Genomic DNA, 12,354 nt, shown 5'->3' with positions numbered 1-12,354 from the left:
AATTCTCAAGTGCCGATTCAATCAGTGATAGAGATAAGATGCCACATATGAAATGGTGGGTTGTTCATGGTTCTAGTACACCAAATCTCCGTAATGAAATGCAGTGCTCATGTCTAACCCAAAATCTTGAGGTGAATCGGGCATCACGATCTGACACTATCGATACAGGAACTCCATGCAGACATACTACTTCTCTTAGGTATGGCTTACTTAAGAAATTAATGGAATCTGTTACCTTTATTGGTAAGAAATGGGCAGATTTTGTAAGGCGATCAACAATAACTCAAATTGCATCGTTGCCTCTTTGTGTCCTTGGCAATCCAGTAATAAAGTCCATCGTGATGTGCTCCCACTTCCATTCTGGAATTTTGAGAGGTTGTAATAATCCTCCATTTCCCACGTCCTCCGCCTTCACAAATTGGCATGCAAGACACCTAGAGACTCGCATCCCACCACTCATAAACCATGTGAAGACATGGTTCATCCATGCCACATTGCCTATATTCACACTTCCTAAACATGGAATATATAAGTAATGTGAAGGAAAGTATATATAAGTAATGTGAAAGAAAGTATGTAATCTATCTTGTCCTAAGAGTCAACATTCAAGATCATATCTTTCACGGCCCTTGCTTTTCCTACATCATCATCTCTGTAAGCATCTCATTGATCACTTATTATCATCCGTTCCAACCCTTGCTTTATCTTATTAAATAAGAATCACCACAATAGAAGCAAAACAGGTATCGGCAATAGACAACATCTTCAAGTTTGAATGCTCATTAAACATAGTCAACACATACTATGATTCATAATGAAATTCTTTATGAACCACACATCATTGGCTACATTTGTGATCTAAAAGCATGCATCAAAAGTATCCTTATTAGAAGGACTAGAAGTAGGTGTGCATATGTTCTTCAAGGCAAGATTTAATGTATGCACAACACATGGAGTCCAAAAAATATGTGGAAATCTAACATTAATAATGGCTCTTGTAGCTTTACAACTGCTAGCATTATCACTATTTACCTGGACAACATGTTGAGGGCCAATATCCAAAATACTCAATGATCAAGTCTGAAATGAAGAACCGGTCTTTGCATTCACCTTCACAATTCACCGCCTTCAAAAACATAGGTCCAGATTCACAAACTGCCATAATATTGATAAGTGGTCTTCTTTGCGAATCTGACCACCCATCACTGCACACACTAACACCTTTTTGTTGCCATGAATACTTGACTGATTCCAACAACTTCTCAATATGCACTCTTTCTTTATGTAGAAGAGTGGTTTTCAAATAATTATAACCAAGTGGACGGTAACTAGGAATATGACAAGCAAATGCTCGGTTAAAAGTACGAATATAACGTAGATTCTTGGAAAAATTGAATGACAATCCACCAATATAAAACATTCTTGCTATTTCACCATCCAATGCCTCTCTAGCACTATTTTGAAATGTTTTCTCAAGCGGTCCACTAACTCCATTCCTCTTCTTTGGAACCTCCATAACTTCATCCATCAACTCTAGCCCATAACTACTTCCACTTGAAGAACCACCAATGTTTGATGAAGGGAGAGGAACATTTCTATGCTCCTTGCTTTTTTTACATGCATCATACTCTTCAACTAACCTTTCAAGCTCTCTTTTCTAATCATTAGGGATCTTTTTGCAAACTCGTATCCCTTTGCCAGCAATCTTGAGAAGATGGAAATTCACTCGATAAAGTGCTCCATTGAATGAACCGTTGCAATAATGACACACAAAGGTACAATTGCCTCCTTCACCTTTCTTAGGTGGAACAATAACCGTTACAAACTTCCACAAAGGAGAACCCTCAAAACCGATGTTATCTTCTCCCTCATTCATACTATCTTGCTGATTAGTAGATGAATTCATTTAGTTACTCATCATTATGGACAACAAAAGTATTAAGAAAACAGTTATAACATGGAAGTTATAACTTATAACCTAGCATATATTCTATATAAGTCAAACAATATCATATTCACAGTTTCAGACCATATAGTGAACAATTTAAATCGAATCATGATTGCATGAATTCATCAAGCTACTTGATCACAACATTAATCACCCAAGGTTTCTAGTACTTGTATAATTAACCTAGAGTCGTAGAGACGTCTTACATGCATGACTATATCAATCATCTTACATTCTTACTATGATAAATTAACCTATGGTTTTAGTTTTGAAAACTAACCTCTTTGACGGCTTGAGTCGCTTGACCTGCTTAAGTGTTCAACAAGAAGAGAAGAACATATTCGATATAGCAACAACTGCTATAAATAAGAATAGGGTTTGATCTTAAATCAATGAAAAAAGACATATTTGCCCCAAAATGTATAAGAAAACGTATCAAGTGCGTATATGTTTGGTCAAATGCATATCCGAAAAACTAAAGATACGTCTATGAGGATATGGATACGTATCTAGTGCGTATCAGGAGCATATCCGTATCGGTACGGATTCGATACAGCATGCTAGGATTTTGGACGTATCCATGCATCATAGCCTTTTGAATTGCCCCTTAAGTAGGGTAATTTTACGTTTTGTGGTACTTTTCTAGCTAGAGGTAAAAGTAATTACTTAAACTTGAATAGGGGCTGAACGGTATCACAGCGACATCTTCTTCTTCTTCCTCTTCTTCTCCCATCTTGGGTTCCTTGCTCAGTTGGATCTTACCAAGAGGTATTATATCTCTATATATTTTGATTCAATTCATTCTGCAAGAATTCGATGCCGAATCATTACTCTGGCTTCATTTTTTGTTTAATTTCAATTCTGCAGTTTTTTTTTTCTGGGTGAATTGTGCTTGTTGCTATTAAGCGTATATATAAAGTGAAGGATTCCCTTTGTTGCTTTTGAATGCTTGTCTGGAAGATTTTATTTGAGATGGAGTAGTGAATCATAAGTTATTGTTATTCTTGTATGAAGAAATTTGTGGTCCTAATAATAACCTTAAATTGAAATAACCTGGGTTGTCTTCATTCCTCTATCTACGAGTGATCATATGATTCATATCTAGTGACTGGCACGAGTGATGTTCCTAGTAAAAGTAGTAATTATTTCAGTTATGGTTTTCTCTTGATGTTTTGTTATATGTTGATCTTGCCTTTGTTCAAGGCTTGTTGGGAAAATCCCAGTTTTCAACATAGACAAAAAAATGAAGGCGCTCACTTTTCACTTGTATGGACTCGAAATATATTAATGGGAATTTGGATCATGCTCGTTTAGGATGAGAGTTTGGCACTTGATTTTAATGTAAAACACTGAGCCAAACTTGCAAAGAAACTCTGAATTTGAGTGAGCATGTATTCGATTAAATCTTCCATTTCAACCTTCTGTGATGCCTTAAATTTCCTTGTTCAATTACCTGCCAATGAAATTGGTTCAAGGATTCAGGAACTTTAACCTGGTCCGATCAACGTGAACACACCCAACGCAACATTGGCCATGTCACTTATATCTTGTCTAAATTCCCTTTCTTTGGTTCTGAACCCCAGTTCCCCACTCCCAAAGCCAACCCCGCTTATGTATTTGACTCTTTGTTTGGCTTCTCTTGTAGCCCAGGTATCTTATGTTTCTGCTAAATATTGTTTAGGGTTTAACTTCTGCCTCATGGCTGTGTGACCTCTTTTCTTTTTGCATCTGGTCAATGCTTTTGATTTCATTCATTCATTCATTCAGTCATGTCATGGTGAGTTGCCAATTTTTTGGTTTTCATTGCCCTAGAAACTATATTTTCGGTTTATTATATGAATTTATAGTGATCTTTACAATACGGACTTGGAAATTGAAATGTGTAATATGTACCCAGGTTACTTAGACTTTTGAACGTTGATGTAGTAACTTAGTATGAACTTGTTGGTTCCATTGTGATAGAAAACAACTAAAGCTATTTTTTGTACATTTTGTTGGTTGGTTTCAAGAACTGTAAAGTAAAGGTAACCAGTCCTTTACCTCATTCTCATATCTGTTTATTGTTTTAATTTTTTTAATTTTCCTCAATTGGTTGCAGTTCCATCTAATATTGGCAGCTACTTGGCCGCAAGATGGACAACATTGTGGATTCCCTAAACAATGCATACCAAGAGTTTGTTGTTGCGGCAGCTAACGTGCTCGAAGCCAAGGAAACTTCTGGTGGCCAAAAAACAACAGCCACAGATGCTGCTTTAGAGAGCTTTAAGCAGAAGTGGGAACTTTTCAGAGTGACTTGTGATCAAGCAGAGGAGTTTGTGGAGTCTGTGAAGCAAAGGATTGGCTCAGAGTGTCTGGTGGATGAGGCAACCGGCCCTGTGGTAGGGAAGTCTGGGCAGACTGCGACAACTGGTCTCCCACCCATCAGTGCAGTTCGATTGGAACAGATGAGTAAAGCTGTTCGATGGCTTGTCATAGAACTTCAACATGGTTCTGGTGCAGCCTCTGGTTCAGCACATGCCCATCAATCAGCTCCTTTTGATGCTAGATTCTCTGAAGATTCAGCTCCATAGGTATGAAGTCCAGTCCCCTTATCAACATGAAAATCAAGATTTATGAAGTTTGAGGTCCCAAATACTATGACAGACATGTATGTTTAGGAATCATCAGATCTCAATCCAACCATACTCACCAAACACATAATTCATATAAAATAAATAAAATTAAGGTAAATATACAATATATGTAATTTATAATTCAAATACCCCTCACTGTTTCTCAAGTTGTCTTAGCATAGAAGTACATTTGAAAGCTAACTTGAGGCAGCTGCATTAACTTCCCTTGGCATAAAGTTTTCCCAACAAATTCCTGTCTTATATTTCTTTCTACTTTGTTTGATGCCTCTTGGCTGGGCTAAAAAGCAAACTTATGCCTTTGTGTTAGTCAAGTTCTCTGAAGCAGATATTGTTCATAACTTCATATGCATACATATCAGACATTATAGATTGTGAAAGGGGTCACATGCACACAAGTATCAGGGAATTACTTGCCTTGCCATATTATGATAGGGAAGTATCACTCAACATGTTTGGGGGTTTCACGGGGCTAAGATTTTATAAATTTTGTGCGCTTGTTCCGAGTCGCCTTTGGCTCTGTGATGAACTTATCACTTATACAATAGGAGGGGGGAAAGACGAAAAGAAAAGGAGAAGAATGGGTTGCTGAAAGACTGGAAGGTTATTCCTATATGGATGTGCATCTCAGCTTTGTGTTTTCTCCTACTTCAAACATATATATTACAAGGGTACTTTACTTTGATTCCAAATTACCCTAAAACTACTATGGGATCACATACCGTGGCTATCCTGAATAGAAGGATGACTTTAGATTTCAAAATTTTAAATGTATTGGTGGCTGCTATGCTGATCCTGCTTTAGACAATGTGATAGACTTGAAGTTGTAGATGTGCATATCAGCTCGAGTATTTTGTCCTACTGTAAGCATGTATAGCATAAGGTTACTTTATTTTGATTTCAAATTACCAAGGAACTACTATGGGAGCACTAACGGTGATAATCCTAAATAGAGGGATGACTCTAGATTTCATCATTTTACTGTATTGGCGTCTGGTATGTTCATCATTTTACCATGATAATCCTAAATTTAAAAGTGATGTTTCTATAATTTTGCTGAATTTATTGGTTTCAAGATTTTATCAATGGCAAGTACTGGGTGATGTTTTGGGATAGGAATATCTAAATCTTCTTTACATCTTTCATCTTTGTACATTTTCTCTATCTGTCAATTTCCTTATCTTTCTCATAAATGGTCCAAGTTATCAATCAGTTTATTTGCCAAACTTTGTTTTTTCTTACAAATTGTTTAACCTGGCAGATATCATCTTTGGAACATCAGGTCCATCAGGTCCATCAGATGGGTTTATATCAGCAATCTGAGGAATATTCACATGCTGTCTGCATTTACTATCATCTGCTGCTTTTGGGTGATTTAGAATGCAAGTAATGCAGTCGTGTTAGGTTCCATATTATCGTTTCTGCTTCAGCATTTGTGCTTTTGTGGGAAACAATATGCCAGTGATTTGTGATCCCTTTGTATTCTCTCACTGCCTATATTGTTATTGCGTAATGTACTCGTACAGCCTACAATAGACCATTTCGAGGAGACCCTTTCGTAAGCTGTTATTTCAAGAGCCAAGAACGATGCTTTTGTTGAAGTCATGTATTTAGCTGTTACAAGAGCCTAGAACAGTGCTTTTGTTGAAGTCGATACACTACTGCTGCTGAAGTTGTCTTCAATTCCTGATCCACTTTGCCATTGATTTAGGGGATGTGACTTTCCACACGAATAGTACTCCAGACGTTTCTAGTTCCTCATTGGAAAACAACAAAATCGGAATATCTACATGGGGCCTATACGAAACCTAATAATATGTTGCTTCTAACCCGAAAAATTTACAATAATAAGTGTGAGGAATGTAACAAATTTTTCATTGTCTACCAAAATTTATAAAAATGAAGGTACCAAGTGGTCTGTTGAAACCGGAATCTCGAACCTAATTTGATTACATACAAGTCGCCTACCTGAACTTCTTGAAATTTCTTTTGAACCTCGAAATTTGAACCTTAAGCTTCAAAGAGGTGAAGTCCAAATATGGAAGTTATAAGAGAAAATGAATTTAAAAAAAGGAAAATAAATAAATAAATAAGAAAAAGAAAATAAAGCTGTTTGAGTTTGCGCCACACTCTCATTCCCTCTGCTCTGCATTCTTCTCCAGAAATTGCTCCATCACATTCTCTCTGCTTCAGATTTGTTTTGTTCCCTTTCCCTTGTCGAATTCTCAGCAGCACACAATTATCTTGAACTCCAAAAAACACAGCACAATTTTCGTGAACCCAATTGCATCAACCACATATGTCACTCCAGCTGTGAAACAGGACAACTCCCACTGCCAACATCGTAAGCCCGCCCACCACAAATTGTTGCCCAGTTCTTGTCACACAATCTAACGCTTCGCTTCACTTGTGCCTATTTATGTTCATGGCTTTGCTGCTCTCTGCTCTATCGAAACCTCACTGAGTTCGATTGTTTGAGGTCAGTTTGTTAGTTGGTTATCGGGTTTTAGTGTTTTTCATTCCAATTGGGTTATTGGGTCTTGTAGGGTTTATACTGATTGGTTTTTTTTTTTTTTGTGTGTTTAGTTTTGTTTCCGGTGTGATGGATTTGAAGATTGAATTGCAGAGGGCAACCTCTTTTGCTTCTCAAGTAAGTGCTTTAAGTTTTCTTGTTCATTTAATATTTGCTTCTTGTTTTGAATCTTAGTGAAGTTTGTAGCATTTTACAAAATTCAGACAGGAGTGTATATTGTTAAATTGATATCTGATAGCTCTACTTATAAGTACTATGTATTTGTTTGTTAAAGAAAAACTTATCCAGTTTTTATTGGCTTCTTCACTGAACCTTATGCTTAAATTCATTCTGAGTAGTTTAGTGTAGACATCAAGGAAGTAGGTGTCTTGGAACTTGTTTTTCACACCTATTTAATAATTTGTACTCAGATGTTCATGGGTTCTTTAAAGCAGTATTGTTAGTTAGGAATTTGGGGTTGTTATGTTGGATAAATGCAATTTTCTTGTATGATTTTTGGTGTATGTTGTTATTGTTGTACACTTTATCATTTAGAGTTCACGGATGTTACAATCTTTTTTTTTCCTTTGGGGAAAGTTGAGAATACAAGTTATTTGTGTTCTGATAGTGAATAGAGGAAGGTGTTCCTTGGTTGTGTTTTCGGTATTGTGGTGGAGAAGAAGGTCAAAGAAGTGAAAGCTTTTTGTTTTGTTGAGGTTTTTGTCCAATCTTGTACTTATTACTTCTTTTCCTTTTTATTCCTGAATACTGAGTGAAGTAGGTAATCTTGTAGAAAGACTAATGATAAATTTTCTGGCAAGGGGGGTAGGGATGAAGAAATTAACATTCTGTAAGAACTTAAAAGAGAAATAATGCCCTTCTATGATCATTGTTCATGGGATCTTTGTGTTCTCCTAGTCCTGTTGTGCGTTTGGGGCTTTGTAGCCACTGTTCCTTTGTTGGTTTCTTTGCTCAGTTTCTTTATTTATATTTTATTATTTGTTTTTTAATAAATTTCGTTTCTCTTTCAAAATTTTCAAAACATGAGAACCGTTGAGGGAAGTGGCTGTGAATTCAGGAAGAAATCCTTGGGTAAACATGGCTTCACACAAATGGCTGGATGTCCAATACATAGATTCTGGGTTCAACACCGGATGTCCATAAAAAGCTATCTTGTTATTGAATTAATTGATTTTCTACTTATTGCCATTTTTCATTGAAGAAATGGGGAAAGGGTGAGGTTCTGCAAAAAGAGAATGTCTGAGACAGCTTGCCATGTCATATCCTGGTTTATATAGATGATTAGATTATGGATCATTACTTTACAAAAAATCTAGGACGTGACTTTTTGGTTAATCAAAAAACCTAGGAGTAATGAGCATCACATGGCTTCATGATCATTACTTTACCATTTTTAGGAGTAATTTGGGACTCTTTTGTCAAGAGCCTAGAATCTATCATCCCGTATCACATAGGTGAGACCAGCAGAGTGTCATGAAGCTGAGAAACTGAGGGAAAAACCTAAAAAAAAAGTCATCCAACCTAAAGATGATAGGGGAATTCAAGCCTTTTTTTTATCGAGGATTTTCTGAGCTTCATGACACTCTGCTGGTCTCATCTACATGATACATGATGATTGATTCTGTAGTGAATCGGTCAACAAGTTAGTCAGAGAAACAGAACAAGCACAGCAAACCAAGAGAAACAACCACAAAGAAAAGAACACAAGAACACAGATTTAAGGTGTTCAGCAAATAGCTTTGCCTACATCCACCGGACAGAAACACACTTCCACTATATTAATAATGGGTACACAAGAAAGACTAAGAAAACAAGGACTCTCTTCTCTTCCTAACTTTCTCCTCTCTGCCCTCTCTCACCCTCTAACCGAGAATGGAACACACTATGCTCTTTGTCTCTGTGATGCCTAAACCTAGAGCATAACCACTCCTTATATATAGCCATAAAGACAAACATATTTCCTCACCAAATAGGAATCCTATTCCTAATAGTGGTAGGCTATAAAGCCTCCTCTTTCTACAAGTAAACCATCATCAATAAGGATTCCCTATCCTTACCGGAACACCATACTCTAAGAAACTATCTTAGGAAAAACACATGGGCTGGAAAACCCAACAGATTCTAGGGGCTCTTGGGTGATTTTTCTTGCAAACATTACTCTAAGCAGTTGACGGATAACCATGTCTTCCTCTATATTCTCTATTAACTTTGGAGGCTAAAGTCCCCTGGAACCTGGTATTAATCTTCTTAGGAGATCACTCATGGGAAGGCAAATGCTTGTCATTGGGTTCAAAGGAGAAGACCCTATCCTTGGCGGCTTGGCCCTCCCCTTAGTGGAGTATCAATTGCAAAGAAGAAGCTAGGAGTTTCATGTTTTTTTTTTCTGCACTTTCCATTGCTTATTGCTTTAGCTCTTTGGAGAAGGGTTCTTAGGAATGTAATGTCAGCTAGGATATTAACCAATTCTGCGTAGTTTAAAGCTGTTTTTTTTTAAGGAAAGAACAATTAATTGGTTCTGGGGAGACACATGTGCTATAATGGTGGTGTCATCGATCATTTTGGGGGAGGGGGGGGGGGGATCTTTATGGGCTTTGGTTTCTACAATTTAGACTAGCTCATTTTTAGTTACTCACTTGGATTGCAATGCAGCAGCACTGAACTCTGTGGCTATATTCTTGGTGTTTGTTCTTCTTTGCTTATTGTTTATAGCAGCTTTCTCGGTGGATCCTTGTTTATTATGTGTTAAATAAGTAAAGCTCTTCTGAAAAAAATTAAAGACAGTGCACTTCAGATACTTTGTAAGATGAAAAGAAAATCTTATTGTGTGGTTTCTTTAGAGATGTCAGTCATTCAGACCCTTTATAGCTGCTGTCTCAGACAAATTATAATGCGTGGATGAATATGTCGATTCATATTTTATTCATTTCGTTCGCTTTAATTTTGTTTTATTTTGGGATGATATTGGTTCAGACTGGCAATCTTGGGTTACTGCTCCTCTGGCATATTCTGCATCTTTTTGTCAGACTCTGGTACTTTATGTTGTGGTTGGTTTATGTGCTCGAGAGCTATCTCATTTCTGGCGGAATACTTAAAAGGTATAAGGCCCTTAACGTAGGTAAGCTACAATACCTGGCCATTGTAGTGGAAAGTGAAGACGCATATGAAACTTCCAAAGTTATTGAGCTTCTGCAGTGGCTAGAAGCTATTGGTGTGAAACGTGTGTGCCTCTATGACACAGAAGGTAATGATCCGATGCTAGACTAATTTTGATGGTGGACATTCTCTTCCTATTGATGTGCAACACTTGCATTCCTCATGTAATTTGTATTCAAATTATGATTCGTAGGGGTGTTGAAGAAATCAAAAGAAGTCATCTTGACGAAAATGAAAAATGCATTAGTGTATGAGGTATTGTGTTCTATTCCTGTACTTTTTTTCCCTGTTCAACATAAACAATAACCAAAGCTTGCACACTTGGGAAGCATTTCATGCTGTCATAGTTATTAATCACCCTAGATGTATTTAGAATTCAGGATTGATTATTACGTCCAATTTTTATGTCCTTCACTACCAATAATGCTTGTTATTAATAAACTTCCATACCTTTTGTTTGATGTAGAGGCCCCTTTATTTTCAAGCATACAAAAAGCCTACTACATTTTGAATAAGATTACTGATGTATGGTTGATGGGATCTAAGTAAACGAACTGCATATAATATATATATACAGATATGTATATATATATATATAAATAGTTGTGTACTTGTGCCACCGATGATTAAAAGCTTTTGACCGAACTTAATATTTATCATGTGCAGGAAGGTTATAAAGATGAAAGTTTAGCTGACGAGAAAAACATGTCTCTAGAATTCTGTTCATTCTCTGATGGAAAAGAAGCTATTACCAAAGCAGCTAACTTGCTCTTTGTGAAGTATTTGAAATTGGCTACACTATCCGGTCATCATGAAGAGAAAATCTTTACAGAACCTCACATGGACGATGCACTTAAAGCTATTGGTTAGTTTACTGTCAGATGCATCAATTGTTTATTATTATGAATTACATTTACAGTTCCATTAAACCTCTGGGTGTTTTTGTATTGTCATTTTAGGTCGCAGGGGGCCGGACCCTGACCTCCTATTAGTTTATGGACCTGCCAGATGCCACCTTGGCTTTCCTGCATGGAGAATGCGATATACTGAGATTATGTGAGTATCCTCGAGGCCACATTGTTTCTGAGAGTAATAAATTTATCCCAACCTGTCTACATGGTCTAGTTGCGTTATTTTTCTTAGTAAGCCAATCACTAATCTGTGTCAATATTTGTCTTGTAGTTTGTGCCTATTTTTTTTGTTCTTGCTAGAAGTTCTTAAAATATTTCTGAAGCAGAAGCTTTCCCTTATATGTTGGACATGTTTCTTGAACTGATTCTATCTCATACTTTGGTGCAGACACATGGGTCAACTAAAGCATATGAGATACGGCTCCCTGATTAAAGCCATTTACAAGTTCACCACTGTGCGCCAAAACTACGGTAAGCAGTTTCTTGTCCAGTTGTGGTTGTCCAATTATCAACTCCTATAGTTTGCAATGAATTACTGATTCAGTAGCTAGCAAGTTTGCAATAATATTCAATTTTAATTCATTTCAGTGCCCATTTATAGACACAAGAAAGCGTCTTAGAATTTGTTCTGACATTATATACTGTACTTGTTCCGACAGGCAAATGACACTGCCTTTAGGTGACCATATGTGTGGAAGTCAAATGACATTTGGAACATAATATATCAAGTTATCGACTATTGGTCAAGAGTGTGTACCAAATACGATTGGGCCTGGAGTATTCTTACTGATATGCATGTAATCATTAATAGTAATCAGGATATAGTGGATCTAGCGTTACCACAATCGTTCATTCCTGCTTGTAATGCTCAGTTTGTTGAATAAAGTTTCTTCGTCTTCTGTAAACGTCTATATATAGGGTTCTAAAATGGTGGTTTGCAATGACAATGGATTGGGGTGGTTCAAGTCATTCATTTTATTACCTGTGTTTCTTTCTTAGACCAAGTTCTGAAAAACTCGTCACCATTGAGATTGTCAACACCTCCTGAAGTGAGACGGTTCAAACTATAGTCAAACATGCTTGAGTGATGGCCTCCGATCTTGGGTGAGCTTTGTCACCAGAATAGTGTATGAACTCCATTTCCCTCGCAAAACTAATTATAACCAATTTATTGTAACA

General features: G+C 36.9%; 2 protein-coding genes across 2 annotated transcripts; both read left to right on the top strand.

The window, feature by feature from the left end:
• The first annotated feature begins 2,606 nt into the window (after nucleotides 1–2,606).
• LOC126781961 (mediator of RNA polymerase II transcription subunit 32) lies at nucleotides 2,607–6,261 on the top strand. The gene is made up of 3 exons (XM_050507093.1): nucleotides 2,607–2,716; nucleotides 4,047–4,518; nucleotides 5,840–6,261. Exon 2 carries the CDS (start codon nucleotides 4,081–4,083, stop codon nucleotides 4,516–4,518), a length of 438 nt encoding a protein of 145 aa, XP_050363050.1. The 5' UTR covers nucleotides 2,607–2,716; nucleotides 4,047–4,080; the 3' UTR covers nucleotides 5,840–6,261.
• Nucleotides 6,262–6,697: 436 nt separating this feature from the next.
• On the top strand, nucleotides 6,698–12,145 carry LOC126781958 (uncharacterized). Its single transcript, XM_050507088.1, has 8 exons — nucleotides 6,698–7,057; nucleotides 7,165–7,228; nucleotides 10,082–10,352; nucleotides 10,458–10,519; nucleotides 10,931–11,129; nucleotides 11,224–11,320; nucleotides 11,564–11,646; nucleotides 11,835–12,145. Exons 2-8 carry the CDS (start codon nucleotides 7,181–7,183, stop codon nucleotides 11,840–11,842), a joined length of 768 nt encoding a protein of 255 aa, XP_050363045.1. The 5' UTR covers nucleotides 6,698–7,057; nucleotides 7,165–7,180; the 3' UTR covers nucleotides 11,843–12,145.
• The last annotated feature ends 209 nt before the right edge of the window (nucleotides 12,146–12,354 follow it).

Source organism: Argentina anserina, chromosome 2, assembly GCF_933775445.1.
Source record: "Argentina anserina chromosome 2, drPotAnse1.1, whole genome shotgun sequence".
NCBI classification, from domain to species: domain Eukaryota; kingdom Viridiplantae; phylum Streptophyta; class Magnoliopsida; order Rosales; family Rosaceae; genus Argentina; species Argentina anserina.
The sequence above is the reverse complement of the archived record's forward strand: the minus strand, read 5'-3'. Positions and strand labels throughout refer to the sequence as shown.

Bases quoted from the DNA above. Each gene is read 5' to 3' on its own strand.
- LOC126781961 (XM_050507093.1), top strand. From the start codon at position 4,081: ATGGACAACATTGTGGATTCCCTAAACAATGCATACCAAGAGTTTGTT.
- LOC126781958 (XM_050507088.1), top strand. From the start codon at position 7,181: ATGGATTTGAAGATTGAATTGCAGAGGGCAACCTCTTTTGCTTCTCAA. The intron at 10,520-10,930 runs GTATTGTGTTCT...TATCATGTGCAG, and splicing joins AAAATGCATTAGTGTATGAG to GAAGGTTATAAAGATGAAAG. The intron at 11,130-11,223 runs GTTAGTTTACTG...TTGTCATTTTAG, and splicing joins CGATGCACTTAAAGCTATTG to GTCGCAGGGGGCCGGACCCT.